This window comes from Enhydra lutris, unplaced genomic scaffold (genome assembly GCF_002288905.1).
Source record: "Enhydra lutris kenyoni isolate GAN:26980312 unplaced genomic scaffold, ASM228890v2 scaffoldscaffold5, whole genome shotgun sequence".
Classification (NCBI taxonomy): Eukaryota; Metazoa; Chordata; class Mammalia; order Carnivora; family Mustelidae; genus Enhydra; species Enhydra lutris.
In genome coordinates, this window is record NW_019154089.1 from 29,366,634 (window position 1) to 29,384,461 (window position 17,828).

Here is a 17,828-nt window from a genome sequence, read left to right on the forward strand (position 1 = left end):
CATGGCAGGTATCCTATTGATAGTAATAGTAACTGCCTGCTGAGTATTTATTATGTGCTAAGCACTGTACAAGCATCAAATCTTCCCTTTATAGATAAAGAAGACTTAAAGACAGTTAAGTGATTTTCCCAAAGGGCACATCACTGGTCAGTGAGGTAGCCTGGATGAAATCTAGCTGTGTTCACTCCAAAAAGGTTAGAACAAAGGGAAGAAGAGTGTGCTGTTAGAGAAATGGAAGTCAAATGAAGTCTGGAGTAGGTGACAAAGTTTTCTATGGGATAAATGTTATGACAAAAGAAAGGACTAGAACAGATTGCAGATAGGAAAGGGATATGGGGAGCAAGAAAGGCGCAGGAAAAGTCCAGGAGGCCAAAATTATTAAAGACCTGTTCTGGAGGCTTCTTAGTTGACCTGACTTGTCTGATCTAGCGAAGAGATTAAGAGCAGGGCTTCGGAACCAGACTGCCTGGGTTTGAATCCCTGGTTTTTTGCTCCTCAGTTCTGTGAACTTGGGCAAGGTCCTTAATTTCTCAAAGTCTCGGTTGCCTTCTCTGTGCAGTAGGAATAACAGGAGCTGTTCCTTCAGGGTTGTGGTCAAGATTAGACAGTTTAAGCCATGTAAAGTGGTTGGCACATAGTAAATTCTTCAGAGATGTTTAGCTGATGTTGCTATTGTGATCATTATTATTAGAAGAAAAAACATACATGGGTGAATACAATTGATTCTTGTATCTTAGCATTACAGGGGCACCCTGGGATATTTTCAGGTTGAGAAAAACAGGTAATATGAAGTCTGTTGGATACCACACAAATGACTAGTCCAAGGTAGCGCATAGCTTCCCATTAGATCGCACTGCAATCCTTTTGATGGTGTCGTAGCTTTGCAAAGCTGAGTTATCAGCAATTAGATGAGAAGGAAGTCTCATGTAAAAATTAATGCAGAAGGGAAAAGAGGGTGGTGGTATCCAATCTTATTCCAAGATCTGAGAAGTTACACAGTGCTCAACAGGAGCACATGTAAGTATCCCATTAGAAAGCAATTGTGATTATTTTAGAATGAAAGAAAAATATTACTATATATATTTTTTTCAAATGGCTGCTAGTTTATTAGGATAGATATTAGGCTGTTTGGACCTAAGTAGTTAATAAACAGAGCTGTTGGGCATTTCTTTTTTCTTAGAGGCATCGCAAAAAGATCACTGAGCTGCCCAAGGAACTGTGCATGGGGAAAATTTAAGAAGCTTTGGGATAGATAATGAATAAAGATACAATGAGAATGTGTGTTAAGGCTAAAAAGAAAAGGGTTCTGACTCCCGTTCAGGTAGAGGAGACTTTCTGGCTGAGTCGAACGCTAACAATACACAGCAATAATAATCATGTAGGTTGGGTCAATACTGAAAAAGGCTGACTTCATTTATTTTATATCAAGATGCCATTTAGTTGGAGTTTAGGCTGATAATGATGTCCAGGCTTATCTGCAAAGCCATTGCAGCTCTCTACATAATATACTTGTTATGAGTACGCCTTGACTTATTAAAATATTACCAAATAATCAGTTAATCCTCTAATCCCTAATCCCAGTTACAAGTACACTCCTGTCTTATTAGTGGAATTAATGGATTGTTTGGAGTCACTTTTATTTCAGTTTTCTTGGCACTTTTTTCCCCTCTTGGTCCGTCTACAGAGCCCTGCTTTAATAACTTCATTATCCAGCTCTTCTGAAACCTGTCTGCTAGTTCAGAGGAAATAGCTCTGTGAACAGTGGGAGTAGTTTTTTGAGTTGTCTCATAAAACCATGATATTAACAATCACAAGTAGGACCTCAGCCCAGAACTCTGTGCTTGGTTAGCGCAGGGCTCAGCGAAGGGTAGTTTAGCTTTGGAGTCTGGACTCGGTGCTGTTCCCTGCTGAGAGCCATAAGTTACTGGTAGCTTGTTCTAGGAGAGTAATGAGTATTGTTGTTTAGCAATTGTGTTGTTGAAATTCAGCTCCACTATGTCTGACAGTATTTATCTAAAATACTTTCCCTGGTGCGTGTTCAAGTTCCAGTAAACCGTGTCTTATTGTGCGACCTTTTCATTTTCCAGTGAAAAGGGATCAGCTCGTCAGATAAAAGCTACAAGCCAGAGTACAGGAAAAATGCGTGCTCAGAAAATCCAAGCATGATTGAAAACAAGATGTGTTAAATCAATGCGGTTTATCGCCTGCCTATTCCCGGCAATTGCTGTTCTAAGCTCATTCTGAACACACACGGATGATAAAAGTATGGTGTCAAGCACTCGCTGGGGTGGGAACGCAAAGAAACATGTTTATCAGACAGGCTGGGTGATTTTACCCCCTTGATAACAGTTATTGTCAAAACTCTTTGGGAAGAAATCTGAAGAACAATTATAGAAAGAATATTATTCTTGTTACATCAGAAGATATGCCAGTCGGGAAGAAAATTATGGATTTATCCTTAAATGCTAAGAAAGTGTTGGTTTTCGATACTTAAACACCGTCATCCATTACACAGCGAAAATCATCCTTCTCTTCTAGTTCAAATGAGCGAATCTGGCTTTGAGACCTAATCATAAATAATCCATTTTTTTTTTTCTTAACTCTAAAGTAGAAAGATTGAAAGGCCAGAAAAAAAAATCATGAAGATCTTTAAGCTTCTGTTTGCTTGAGGGATTTAATTTTAGTCTTAAACCTGTATCAAATTTAGAAATCTAAATTAAGGTTCCTGAAAGGCCATGCCGTTCAGAGTACATCATATGCAATAACAGGGGCAACTTTTCTCATCAACTTTATTACAATTAGAGAGCAGTACAGTTTTCCCTAATTATTGTACGTTCACCTACTTCCCATTTTAGATAGAGTGTAACCCTCCAGGGCAAGGAAGGGGTCTGTTTGTGAAGAGATGCTCTACTTCTGCTGGTGACTTTCTCACCAAGGATCATCTAGAAAATACCAACCGGTTGTGATAGGAAGTAAGTGGGTATGATGTAGCTCAGCAGTGTTCCATGTTCTCTTTTCCCCAAAAGACAGATCAACCTCCAAGAGCCCAACTCAAACCTGACAGAAAACAGTTTCTTGATCACTTGTGGGGAAAGTTTAAAATACCAGGCTGGCGTCCTCCTCCAGAAGGTCTGTGCTTGTTGATGGTGAGCTTTAAGTCAAGAAGTCAGGTTGAGTGACTCGTTCACCAGCACGAAATCAGGAGTCGGGGCACCGGAGTTCTTCCCCAGGCTGGGTTTCTGTTTCACAGAAACTTAGCAAGAAAGAAGCCATTGAATCAATGTGCGAGCAGAACTTGTCAGTATGTTGCAAACTGGGACTCATCCGTATGAAAATACAGTGGTCCTTCTGGAAGAGTAAGTGAAGTAGTGAGGCTTTTGTTCTTATTTATATAGCCAGCACTGTCTGTGCCTCAGTTTCTCACCTTAGAATTGGGAGTAGTGATTTTTGACTTCTGTGTGATGGCATCTTGAAGGAATCACTGCGCTAATGTCTATTAAGCCCTTGATATTACTGCGAAAAGGGTCTTGTATAACTTCAAGGTATGTTTAAAATGACACCTCAACAAATAATCATTAACATCTATTACAAAAATGTCATTAACTTTTTTTAAAGTGTTAAAGTCATTAACATCTATTAAAAATCTTCAGAGGTCCTTAGAACTTAGAGAATACATGAGGTTTAGGATGCAAAAATCTTAAAAATTAGTTGTAACCTGTCAAAGTGTAAGTTAGCATTGATTGGGTAAAGGATACTTAGGAAGTACACGTATCAAAAGACTTGAAATGTGCATACTCTTATTCACGAATTTCGCCCAAGTGTTGTTCATTAAATCAGTGAAAATCTGGTGTGTGGTGGGGAGGAAGCATAAGTCCCCATTAACAGGGGATTTGTTACAGAAATTATGGCCATCTATATAATGCAATATATTACGACCCTTAAAAAGAACGAGGTGGATATAAATATGTATAGAACCTATATTTATATAAAACAGTATTGTGAAAATGTCTGAAAGCATATATACTGATATAAATAATGACTCTATATGAATAGGGTTTCTTTTGTATTTTTTTGTACGGCAAGAATGTATTTGTTTTAGATGTAGCGAAGCAGTAAAACTGTTTCCATTTTAAAAAACAAAACCAAGTCACTCTTAACTCTTTCTTCCTGTTCTTGATTGTTTTGCTTCTGGAAGAGTTATTAGTTCCCCAATGTACACAGGTTCTTCGCATTCTGGCTGCTAGGCTTCAGCGTCTTCCATCTTTCTCCCAAGAGCCGCCGCGCTCCAACATCCTGGGCTCGGCTCCTGATCCTCTTTCCAGCTCACTTTCTCTCGTCAGTCTGTACCTTGCATGCTCCCCCAGCTCCACTCCTTGCCATGAACCCACCTAGTCGCTCTGAATGCACCTTCGGTAGAGAGAGGCAGTCATTCCTTCACTTGATTTTTGAATCTCAAAGTTGTTGCCATGCATCCAGAAGTTTGAAGACTACAAATAAGAAGTCATGGCACATTCAAATAAATCCAGGTTAGAAATTTTCCTTTGGCTCCTGTGTTGGTAAATTGTGCCCATGTTGGCTTCATTTCTGACACCCTTCTGGGTTCAGGGACAGCTTTCTGCAGTCCAGTGAGCTTCTTCCCAAACCTCTCCTGGGCCTCACCGGCCTCTGAGGCCGGGCACTGGGCAGTGCAGGCACTTCACATGGGAAGCAGGGCTCCTCTTGCAAGGGGTTTGGTTCTAGGTTTCTTTGGGAGCGTATCCCTTCCTCAGAAGAGACGAACAGAATACCACCCATGCTCTAGACATCTAGGAAGATAATGAAATGGCCAAGTGGCTGGAAATGCAACCAATTTCTTCATTAACCATATTTCTGGCTCTTGTTTAGGTTTGCGGTTGATTTTTCGGTTTATATATTTTAAAGTCAGTCTTAAAGATAGGTTTGTGAAGATAGCTTGCTGTTTTATTGTTTACCTCTGGTTGTTAATTTAGTGACTGAGGGAAAAATGGGGCCATTATGGAACAAAAAGCCTCGCCTAACACATATGTAATAACTCTCGTGCCCAGAATGGATCTGCCTGGAAGGGAAATGCTCCGCTGTTACTCCTTTAGTTCAAATATAGAGTAGTCACCAGGGAAGCTTGGAGACCCAGGTGCTGGTTTTATCATTGCCTCTGCTATGAGGTTTTATTTATTACTTGGCATAGAGTCTAGATATTTGTTTGGACATTAAATGGCAATAGAATATAAATATTACCTTCCTAATATCTGCATTTCTTTTTATTTCCAGTCAAAATGACATCATGTCACACAACCATTAAAAAAAGGAAATTAAAACCCCAGAAATATGTTAAAGCACTGCAGTGAGTCGCTGAGCTATAAAAGCAGGGGAACTCTGCGCGCTAACATTGGAATGGCACCGACGGCACTTTTTCTGTGCTGTTTGTGGACGCGGCTCGCCAGCCTCTCGTTTCCATTGTTTCCAGGAATACGGATTTGAGAAGTTAAGGAGGACGGAGGAGTGATTTCTCTAAAAAGAAACTCTGAAAAGAGAAAAATCAGTTTTCATAACTGAGAATACATCCTTCTTGACTACACGATTTTAATTTGGACATAAATCCCCTTAAAGAGAATTTCCTTATTTGATGTGCTTGTGAAGTAGATTAGGAAAAAAAAAAAAAAAGACTAAAGGCATGAAAAGGCCACAAACGGCACATATATTTAGTTAGGATTTACTCATTCCCAGATGTTTTGAATGGATTTTGTAATCTTGTCATTAGTATTACTGCATAAAATCGAGTTGTATTATTTTCATTGTTCTTTGCATATAGCATTTCATGCTGCGTGAACATTTGGACACTGTAAACAATAGTTTTGTATAACCAGAGCTGTTCTGTCTGGACCAGGACCTCAGCTGAAGCCCGAAGAAGGGCTCTGCTTAGATTGTTTCTGCATAGAAAGTTACTGGTTTGCTTTAGGGGAGTCTGAGATTGTGAGATTGGGAAGATACCCAAAGCCATTGATAAGCACAAGGCCAGATGTAGGGGTTTTTGTTTTGTTTTGTTTTGTTTTTTTTAAAGATTTATTTATTTATTTTAGAGAGCGTGCACACACAAGCAGGCATACAAGGGCACTGGGAAGGGGGGAAGGGAGAGAGACAGAGGGAGGGGACATTCCGAGGAAGAGAGCAGACACCCTGCTAAGCGCGGAGCCCAGTGTGGGGCTCAGTCTCAGGGTCCAGAGATCATGACCTAAGCAGAAATCAGGAGTCAGATGCTTAACTGACTGAGCCACCCTGGTGCTCCTGATTTTTTTTAACCATTTAAGTAACTTTTACTCTTTGAAAAGTAATGACTTCGGGGGTGCCTGGGTGGCTCAGTGGGTTAAGCCTCTGCCTTTGGCTCAGGTCATGATCTCAGGGTCCTGGGATCGAGCCCTGCATTGGGCTCTCTGCTCAACATGGAGCCTGCTTCTCCCCGCCCCTCTTTCTGCCTGCTTCTCTGCCTACTTGTGATCTCTCTCTGTGTCAAATAAATAAATAAAATCTTAAAAAGAAAAGAAAAGAAAAGTAATGACTTTGATGTCCCTGAAATGCCAACCCCATGCATATATCATACACTTTCTACCAACCTCCACTCCCCAGTAACATACCATAGCTCTGAAAGGACTCTTCTACAGTCTCAGCCGGTGTACCCACCTGGAAACTTGCTTTCCCATGTAGGAATTTGCTCTTGCTTTCTGTGCATTTGTAGGAAAGTTCCAGACTTACAGTTGTGGCATATGGACACAGCTCCATAGAGTCCTAGTGAACTTACTCAGTTAACTTATATCTATCTCCAAGTTTAAACAGGACAGTGGAAAACAACTTGAAGTCAAATGTCTGTGGTCCCTCAATAGTCTGATTGCTCTTAAATCCATGTGTCCTGTGAAGTGTATGTAGTGTGACCCTAGTGAATGCTTCCTACGAAACGGGAACAGAGGTGGGGACCCACCATCTGAACCTCAGGAGGGCAAGAGGGTGCACTTCTGAAGGGAGGGAAGCTGCGTTCTGACTCTACAGAATAGTTCATCCCTCTGCTGGGGTTGGATGACAGACACCTTTCAGGAAGTTTCCTTTCCAGGGTTTTGGGTGTTGTGACACCGAACAGTTAATTCCTACACATGCCGCCTGGACACATGGTTAGCACGGGGACTGATGATGGAATCGATGGAGAATGTACTATCTTGTGGAAGTTTTCAAATGCCTACATTGCTCCCGCTCTATTCTGATGATTTTTAAATGGGGCCTTTTTAATTGTGGGATTCCAGATTTTCCTAATGCTCTGAGCATCCCTTATTTGCCACTGTCAGTGCCTGGTTTAGGATGACACCTTCTGCAGCCCTTTTTCGACACTGCGGACGAGGTGTTTGGAAGCAGAGTCACATAATGCTGTCTCATCCTTGCACTCCTTTTGTAGTTTATAGCTTCATCTGCTTTTCCTTTTTCAACCTAAGATGCTCATGCTTCTTTATTTGTAGTTAATTATGCTCAATTAAGTTTTTTTTTTTCTTTCTCTACTAGATTCTCGGAATTGTCCCAACTTTTAGGGGGGAAAATTGATTAGTCCCATTTCTACTGGTGCCTCCTAATCCCTGTGCTTGAATACAATGAGGTCACTTTGTTGGAGGATTAACTTTATATTACATTCTTGCAGAGTAGACGTATGTCCCTGAGGTACAACTACCCCCACTGATGAAATAAATATACCATTCTTTATGATTCCTCCTCGTTACCCTCTCTGTTGATTTTCAGAGAGTTTATGAATAGTCACATATTTATACAACTGGCCAAAAGTATACTACTTATTTTTCTTATGGTCTGTAATAACCTATGCAAGGTTATTAAAGGGTATACAGACCCCTTTTAAGGCATAGTTTCTTATGTCATTACTTTATACAAGGAGGTCAGATTCCATCTCAGCAACAATTTCTTGCTTTTAACCTTTTTCTCTGATTATAAAAGTAATATATATTCATTGTGGAAATCTCGGAGAATGCACAGCCGAAGAGAAGGAAGAAAAGCACTTCAAGATCCATTTTTTTAGAAATAACTACTGTTAGGCAGTTTATACACAGACACATTTTTAAATTCTATGTATGTTCAGTTTTTTAAGAGTAACCATGTTGTGGGACACTTGGGTGGCTCAGTTGATTAAGCGTCTGCCTTTGGCTCAGGTCATGATCCCAGGGTCCTGGGATTGAGTCCCGCATCGGGCTATCGGGCTCCCTGCTCAGTGAGGAGCCTGCTTCTCCTTCTGCCTACCACTCCCGCTGCTTGTGCCCTCTCTCCTTCTCTGACAAATAAATAAATAAATAAATACAGTCTTTTTTTTTTTTTTTATAGTAACCATATTGTACATATGCTCCTGTAATCTGTTTGTTAGCCTAGCAATATTTTAGATGTCAGTAACTGTTTTTCCCCATGGCATTGCTTTTGAGGACTGGTCATATTCCATTCCACGGGTATGCCATGATTTAACCATCCTTCTCCCTAGACATTTAATCTGGTTTCGATTGTTTTGTTTTTTGTTTTTAAGGAACAGTCTTTTTATCAGATGGACCCTCTCACTCAGGAACCCGTTTTTTGTCTTACTATCTGAAATATACCCCCTTCCATAGTATACTTCATAGAGTGGATGCTTGTTTTCCTTTGAATAATGGGCTTAATATATCTAACCCAATTACTCTTGGTGGCAGCAGAATGACTTCTCCTCAGCGCTTTAGCTATTAGGTCCACATGATATTTGAATTGGTTCTTTTAATTGCAGATATTAAGTGTTTGTCACTGTGCTGTGCGTTGGCTGGATGGACAGAGAAACACATCCTCCCCACTGTACGTCAGACAGTCATTCATTTAACCACGACGGGTTTCTTGACACAGCAGGAATTAATTTATTATGCAAACAATGGTAGGAGCAGGTCAACAATTCAAGTTTAATGGTGGCTTAGATGAAAATAATAAAACCAAGAGTTAGAATTTTCAGGATGCTGAATTATGTCTTCAGATATTAAAATGATATATTTAATTGTCTAAAGCTATTTTTATGGTTAAACATCTTTGATGGCAATTAGTATTATGGGTGGGGGATGGATGTGATATATAACTTAAACCTAGGTGCTCATTCCTGTCTCTTTCCTGCATTTCTTGAGTAAGTACTGTGGATTTTATGAGTAACAGCTTCCCTGCATAAAGAGTGCTATGGCTTTTTCTCTACACATCTAATTTGAAAAAAGAATTCTTCTCAAGGGTTTAGAAAGTAATTCATAAAATGGTAGGAATAATAAATATTGTGCCTTAATTCATATACTAGTATAGATAGAGAAATTTGGTACACCTGGGTATAATTTTAGTTAATTTCCACAAGAGACAGGTTGGAAGTTTACTGTTTGGAAGTGGGGGAAGGGGGAAGAAGATAGCTAAATCTCATATTTGCAAAAATGATTACATTGTCTTAAATGAAAATGCTACTCTATTAACAACTTCAATAACCATTGCATTTGGGAAAAAATCTTTTCAATAAAAAGTTACATGAAGTTCACTCCAACTTAAAATATACAAGTGAGGAAAAAGTACTTACTCTGATTTATGTGTCTTTTGGAGGTGTAATTATTGGCTTTTTACTCACCTATGTAAAACAATGTACTTTTGTAAATGGATTTCTGGCCACTTTACACAGCTTTTTTTTTTTTCCCTTTTTTTTTCGTTACATAAAAAGTAAGCACTGTCAATCAAGGAATTTTAAGGTTTATTTCCTCTTTAGAAATGATTGATAGCCTTTTAGATTTACAAGTTGACAAGTTAAAGGGTTCTATTGGTATAATTATGTACTAAATTCACAGTCTTTCAATTTAAATGTCCTTTTAAAACCACAAGATTATCATACCTGTATTTTGAAAAGTGGGCCAGTCAGTTTGGGTTGGTATACAAATTGCTTCCATTAGCCTTGGGACCTATTTGAATTTAATACAGTTTTTTAAAGTTAGTAGTAGTATGAATCTTACTTTTAAAATTTAGGTTAATGGAAATGCATTTTAAGTAAAGCATGTGGCAACTTGTTTTCTAATGTATAGCTAAATGTCAGAACTACAAAGACTGCCTTTTTACTCAGTATGGGAGAAAGTATGTGGTTGAAAACGTTCATTACACTAAAAAAGAAAAGAAGAAAAACACCCACCCACCCACTTACCACTTAAAGGTTAAGGGAGATGTGGGTAGAGAACAGATCTGCCATCTTTTCCTGGTCAGATGAGGAAGGCTGAAGATATTTCATATCTCGGGAAGAAATTTTAAAAATTTCCAGAGTCCACTGCATATCACACATTTAATTTAAGGCTGCTTTGAAGAGAGTGTGGACAGTATGCGTACAATAAGGCCCATTGTCTCCAAATATTATTACAGGTTTGCTCTTCTTCTAGTCTTTTGAAGAATTTTTTCTTGGAGACCCTGCTGTTTCAAGCTAGTGCTCCACAGAGGCCGGTCTTCTTCCTGAAATAATATTAATGTTGGTGAACGCGGCTGTCACTTTAGATGTGATGGTGTTGTATCAAGGGCATGTTCAACACCTATCACCTTGCAGACTCTATCCAAGGGGAGACTCGGCTTCCTATGCCGAGAAGATCCCATTTCCCTGCCCCTCACCGCATGGTCGCAGGCTTCGTTGCCATAGAAGGACTGAGATGTACCTGCTGAGGCCTACCAGAGAGTTTTCAGTTAAGCAAGTACTTGTCCTTCTCCTGCTGTTTATAATCTATAGCTACCCTCAGTCAAGCCCTTGAGGATTTGGACCTGAGCTGCTCACTAGTGAATCCTAAAACTTCACATCGAATGCCATTTTACTTTCTATTTTTGGTTATGTAAGGAATATAGAATTTGGCCAGAAAAACAGAGTTTGGGACCTGCTATTACTGTTCTTTTGAGCAAATCACTGCCCCCCATCATCAGTAGCAGAAGTAGACGGTAGAAATGTTCAGCAGGGGAATGGAGCATCTGATCCTCTCACGATCTAATTCAGAAGTGTAAATTAAACTTTGGACTCCTGCTCATTTCCATACCATCAGTATTGTGGTCTGCTTTATTTCCTGAGATGGTTCTAACCATGTGACTTCTTCATTGCAGCACTCAACGAACCCACCATCGATTATGGTTTCCAGAGGTTACAGAAGGTCATTCCTCGGCACCCCGGTGACCCTGAGCGTTTACCAAAGGTCAGGATACCTTTTTATCGGGTTATGGTCTCTGGACACGTGGGTTTAAGTGATTAGCAGAAAACTTTGCTGTCGATAAAAATTAGTTCATAGACAAACAACTCAACATTTGTGGGCTTTGTGTGCTTGGTACTACAAGGTAAACAATACCAAAACAATACCAAAAGTGTTAGACTGATTTTACCTCCATGATGCTATTTCTTCCTTTCAAAACCCTCTGAGTTTGGTAGGTGTTACCTCCATTTTAGAGAAGAAAATAACCAAGCAAAGAGACATCAAATCATTTGCCCAAGATCACATAGCATGTCAATTGCTAAACTGAGATTCAACCCTATACAGCCTGACTCCAAAGTCCAGGTTATTAATCCCTGCCTCACACCAACTCTCGAGAGGAAAGAGAACACTGCCTTTCTACTATGTGAGGATTTACACTTATCCCCGCCGCAGCTAGAGCTCTAAAGAAACGTATGGGCAGGTCTGACAACTTGCCAGATAAGACAGAGCCTCTTGACCACCAGACACATCCTACGTAACTGGAAATATAGTACAAACATGTGAGAAACTAAACAGAAATTCAGGACCGAGTCATATATGCCATGCAGCAATATGTCGTTAGTTGCCAATACAGAAAGTAGGAAGTTCACCTGTATTGGCTTCTACTCCGTACCTGTTGGCAGTGTGGGCAGTGCTCCCATCTCTGTACTGAGGACTGTGGGCCTTGTGGCAAAGAGATCACCATGCTCAACTAACGACAATGGGAAGTAACGGGCACATTTCAAGTACAACCGGAGTTCTGCGAGGACTCCCGAGTAGAGAACAGTTAAATGTTGAAGACATTCAGAGAACAGAATTAGTGGAACTACCATTCTCCATTTACTGACAGTAAAATGAAGTTTCATTTACTACACAAATGAAAACTTCTGTAAATTAAATGAGTAGATGAGGGGTGCTCTCTTGCCAGAGCAGGTCTAGAGATATGTCCTTTCTAGGTCTGTTTCATCTTGTAAAACACTTAGAAAAATGAAGTACGCATCCTTCCTAGTGCAGCAGATTTCTTTGGGGGATCCGTCTATCATCACATGCTCCCTGCAGGCCAGGTGCCCTGGGCAGCAAGGCCACCTGTCAGAACAGGCCTTGCCCAGGAGAAGGGTGTCCCCCGCAACTGATGCGCAGATGAGGGGAGTCAGTAGGGGAGGGAGGGACACTACCCGGCTGATGAGAGGTACAGTGACCAGCAAGAACTGCTCTTCTGTGCCCATACCTGGGGTAGAACCACACAGCCTTCAGCCTCAACCTTCAGCTTCCCAGCACAGCCTCCTGCTGTTCCTTCCCCTCCGTAAAGCTCACCGCAGAGGAAGAAGTCATATGACATGTTGGTCCGTTCATATCCTGGTCTTTGCAGCGGGCCTCCATCTTACACATCGTTCTCTTCTACCCTGACTTACTCTTGGTGAGCGATTAAATAATCTAATAGTAATAGTGAACCGCAGTCTCTTCTAGAGTGAAGATGTGCCTTGGATAGACTGACTTTTAAGTTCTTTTATTGAGCAAGAACCTAGCTCCCATGCATTCCCTGTGGGACTGTAATTGGTCATTTTATAGCACAGTGATGTGAATGATGTTATGTCCACCCACCAGTCAGTGCCTTAGGTGTCTCAGCGGTAGAAAGAAGGCATGGCCACAATGCCAGATTTTTCTTATCTTTTCCACTTGGGGACAGTCTTCACTTTACATTTGGCATTTTGATGTCTCTAGAATCTGCTAAAGGGACTGGAGAGTCAGACTGGCAGGGGTGGCACTTGGAGCAGGGACACTTATTAGCTATGCAACTGGGGGTCAGAATTTGTTGTTGTTCTTGTTGTTTCTCCAAAATTCTTTACCTCTCCGTGCCTCAGTTTCCTTCTCTACCAAATGGAGATGGGACTATTTTCTACCTCTTCTGATTGCTGTTTTAACCGCTTATTGAGCACACAACAAAAGCCGGCTACGATTCTTTGCCAGTGAGTGAGAATGGCATCCTTGCTTCTGAGGGCTCTGCCATCCAATCTCTCCCGAGCAGGACATCTAACCCCGGCGAGCAGGTGCACGGGTGATTTATCTTCTGTGCCTCAGTTTCTTCATCTACATGATTGTCACTATGGTGATGATAACCATGCCGACTTCACGGGGAACATGTAGGGGTACAGAGGTTATCCTGCGGGTACCCTCTGGCACAACTCCCTGGCTCACCGTTGCCTCTCAGTAAATATTGATCAAAAAACAGAAGATAAATCTGGTTTAAAGACTGAGGTCTAAAGAAGTCAGGAAGTACTTGTCTTATTCATAAAGAAGAGAAAGAGGCATGTAGGACTGAGTTTTGTGTACTTCTAAAGACATGTTTCCAGTCCCACTTCCCGTTCAGCTATGTTGAGCGAACAGCACGGGCACGTGTCACTTCATCCCCGGTGGCCTCATGGTGGAATTCCCAGCCCTCTTTTCCTGGGTTGGGGAGGAGTCATCAGCACACAATGGATTTGTGTGTTAAGGAAACCCTCCACAGCCTGCATCTAGCCACTGAGCTGTGCAAGGGCTCTGGCGGGAGCCCACCCCAGGAAGCTCTCCCGTGACTCACATCACAAGGGCTGTCCTCCTGGCTCCGAACGTTAAGGTGGAGTGAGAGTTCAAAATCAGGGTCAGGAAGCAGCGGATGGAGCCAGCTCGAGGTATTCCTGTGCCCTTGAGAGATTTACACTCCCGCTGTCCATTGTTGGGGGGATTAAACATGGGGCTCCGCCTTTCTTAGAATCATGGTCAGTGTTTGTCAGACAGGAGTGTTTTAGTGTGCCCCGGACCACACACCTTAAAAAACAAACTGCACTTTATTAAACCCATGTGTTTGTGAATAGACAAAGCTAGATTCATACAACCACCCACATATTCTGTCAAATGAAACTGCTCCAAAGACCAAGCAGACAGCTTTCCATAATAATATGCCTTTGTATACTGGCTTGTGCTTTTTCAAAGAACTTGTACATGCTTTGTTTTATTGGAGCCCGTCTTCGGAGAGAAGCTGGGAGAGCAGACATCATTCCCACTTACCAAATGAGGAAACAGGAGCGAGCTGAATCCTTCTTCGTAAATCATTTTGTCCCCGAAGGTCACCATTAGTGACAGTGGCCGTATGCACAAATTTCAAATACTGTAATTATCCAAAGCCCAGGTGTTTTTTTGTTTCCTTTTTCTGATATACAGGGAAAAGGGCGGGCTGAGATTTTAAAGGGAAGCATTCTGTGCTGTCTCATACAAACTTGCCTCCCTCTCTGGATCCTAGCAGGAGGGAGAGGAACATGTGACTGACTTTGGGGTGAGGGCTGACTCTGTGGGTAGTGTGGAGGTGAGGGGATGGGGACTGCGGTCAGTCAGAGACTGTGAGACGCTGACCCAGAAACACTGAGTCAAGAATTTTCACTGTTTGGAAGGCCAGAGGTGTCTCCATCCCCTTCCAGTTTATTGAAAGTTTTCCTCCTGAGTGGTCAGAGAGCATGAGCACAAAGGCAGGGAGAGGGGACCCTGCCGCCAGCATTCCGTATGTTGGCTGTGAGTCCCAGGGAGCAGGTAAGGTTACTTAGTGCCTCTCCTGTGGCCAGCCCTGCCTTGTCAAGGTGTTCAAAGAGTACAGAGGCCCAGAGAGTGAGCTCTCCACTCAGATGGACGTGGAGTTTGAAAACCAGATCCACCGCGCTGCGCGGTGATGCAAGCCTCTCCAGCCCCTGTTCCTCCTTCTCCCTGCGGTGGCCCCGATAGGTTGCTGTTGGGCCTTAGGGAGAGAATTTCTGCAAGGGGCCTCTCTGGCATCTAGCATGACTTCAGCACATGGAGGCTCCAGTCCCTGCAAGGTGGGTCCTCTCCATTCCACGGGAGTCCAAGTTCCAGAGGACCAGCGGTTGCTGCGGCCTCACAGCTAGCCAGGGGGAGACCGAAGATGTGAGTCCTTGGGCTTGACCGCCTCACGGTTACCACTGCGTCCTATTCCCACTTTGCCTTCAGATCTGGAAAGCCAGATAATTCTGTCTTGAGGTGACTGGCTCCTCTCCCTGTCCCTCGCCTGTACCTCACCCCTGTCCTACTGAAACTCTTGCCAGCTTTCTCTCATTCCCCCACTGAGAGGGGCTGGCATGGGGACCTCTGTGGGGCAAACGGTTTTTCCTGCGAGAGCCAGTCCCTCTTTTAGAGAAAATAAAGCAGTCTGAGAAAAGTAACAAAGGCGGCATTTGTGTATTTTGCTTTATGGAGCTGAAAATATCTGGTAAATTGATCCAGTGGGAGTAATAAATACACATTACTTTATCTTGTTCTTCCTGTCCTATACCCCTGAGCCTTGATAGAACAACACCACTTAATAGACTTAAAAAAGAGTAATTACACTCATTGGTTGTGTGATTTTTCAGCCCTCCCAGCCCTGCCTGACCTTCTAATTTAGCTCACCGTGTCTAACTAATGCATTTATATTCATCTTTTATGAAGCATGTATAGTACAGAATTGACTTTAGAGCCTTTTTCAAGCTGTCCTCCCAGGTCTCCAATCTGGTTAGCAGTAAGGACAGGGGGAGCTATCCATCTCTATACGTTCACATATACAGCTAACGCATACACATGGCTCACGGCATTTTTTTTATCCTTTATGAAACATAATAAAAAGTATTTATTACATTTTTACTTTAAAGCTTTTATACATTCTAGCATTATTTACAGCTAAACATGCAGGCAAAAGATGCAAGTGTTTTTAAAATGATTACTGTTAATGTTTCTGCTTGTCAGAAGTGCTTAAATTTTCCTGCACTTTGTCTAAAAACTTAGTTCTGTTGCCTTTTAAGAACAACACATTTAAAAGATCTTGCAAGTCAGATTTGCAAACACTGCTGACAGTTTGTGATGAATGATATTGCAAAATTTGCAAGATGTTTGTCATTTCGCACAGCCGACATATTAAGGAGTGGATTAAGAAACGCAAACCCCTATGGAAAACAACCATCCCAAACAAAAACCAAAACAAACCTCAAGCAAACCTTGAACCCAGAGAGCGCACACACCAGAATCTCTCACCCGGGTTTTCTCTCCCAACTTCCCACTCAGCCAGTGGAACCCAATTGTTCTCAGTGCATTTTCTCTCACCATATGGTCTCCTCATTACCATACACTAAGAGTCCATATGGGAAACTTGTGAAATGAACTGTATTCATTTTAACTGCCAGATGAGCAGCCTTTTGCTTTGCAAGCTTAGCTTAAGTCATCTGCTGTCTTCATGTTGTTATGGCAACACGGCACCAATAAAAAATTCTAATCTACTGTAAGTGATCACAGTATTTTAAGTGCTTGCCTATAACTGCCCTCAAAGGGGAGGAGGGAAGAAGGGTTGTATTCTTCCAAGGAGCAAAGGGCTGCTCTCCATTCCAGCAGGTGTCAAGAAAGAAGCTGTCGGGGGGAGCTGTCAGGGTGGCTGGGTAGCCGACCTGGGTCGGAAGGGATGGGGATTGCAGAGGGACGGATGAAGTGAGGAAGCACTAAAGGCCCTTCGGGAGCGTCTAGGAAAAAAAAAAAAAAACATTGAATGTCAAAAACCATAGTTCTTCCAGGAGACGTGTTATCCTCAGCTGGTGCGGTGCAGCCTGCCACAGATAAGACTCGGGCTTCTGGACTACACAAGCGGCCAATCCTTTATGGTCCCTTCTCCTTCACTGGCATGCGGAAAAATCTCAGTCTCCATGAGTCTGCTCTTCCTGTACGTGGGAATTAGTCATTTCCAACACCATGCTAATTAAGAGTACCTTAAAGTAATGGAAGTAGGCAGCCACATCCTTAAATATAAATCATTTTCACCTCCGCGGGCCACATGATATGTTGCATCTCTGTCGCTCTATCTGTATTGAAAGTGAATGTTTATAGTCTCAGTTCATCAGTTCACATTAGCCTCATGCTGAATATTTAAACACAGAACAATTTGAACACACCATGAAGGAAGACAGTGACTGCACTTTCATTTGGAACAGCAAGGGCTCATCTAATAATAATTTAGTAAATCAGCCATTTAGTGGCTCGGTTGTGCACTGCATTGTGCCAAATATTATTCAGTTCAACTGTACACTCGCAGAATGGAAATTCAGACTCCACTCACAGGCACTGTTTTTGCTCAATGGAGAGACGAGACCCAAAATCACCCTCCTTAAAGAGCGTTCGTGTTCAGTGATTTATCATAAATACAGAGCTGGGGCAAAATAAAACTAGAGTCGGCTGTATACAATGTATTCTAATTATGCTTTTATTGTTTTAGTCTTTATGCAAAGACTATCAGTGATTCAAAACCTGCAGTTGCATCGGTGAAAATACAAATAAGAAATCTTTGCATAACCATGTTGTCTGTTAGCAGAAAGGGGGATAAGTAAGGGTTTCAGGAAGGGGCAAAGAAAAACCTGTCATCTGTATCTTCCACGCTGTGACACAGGCCACCCTCTCACCTTGGTCATTCACTTATGTTTGTCATTTGAGGAAACTCTATTAGCATTTTATCCAGGAACCAAAATGACTCGACGCAGACAAAAATACAGAAACAAA

The 17,828-nt window shown here is 41.9% G+C and overlaps 1 protein-coding gene across 8 annotated transcripts in view; it reads left to right on the forward strand.

The window, feature by feature from the left end:
• Positions 1-17,828, forward strand: part of LOC111141248 (early B-cell factor 1) — a 386,978-nt gene that overhangs the window by 342,571 nt on the left and 26,579 nt on the right. For all 8 annotated transcript variants that reach the window (XM_022493686.1, XM_022493683.1, XM_022493685.1 and 5 more), the window contains exon 11: positions 11,152-11,240. In XM_022493686.1, coding sequence (XP_022349394.1) covers positions 11,152-11,240 — 89 coding nt within the window. The remainder of the gene's footprint in view (positions 1-11,151; positions 11,241-17,828) is intronic.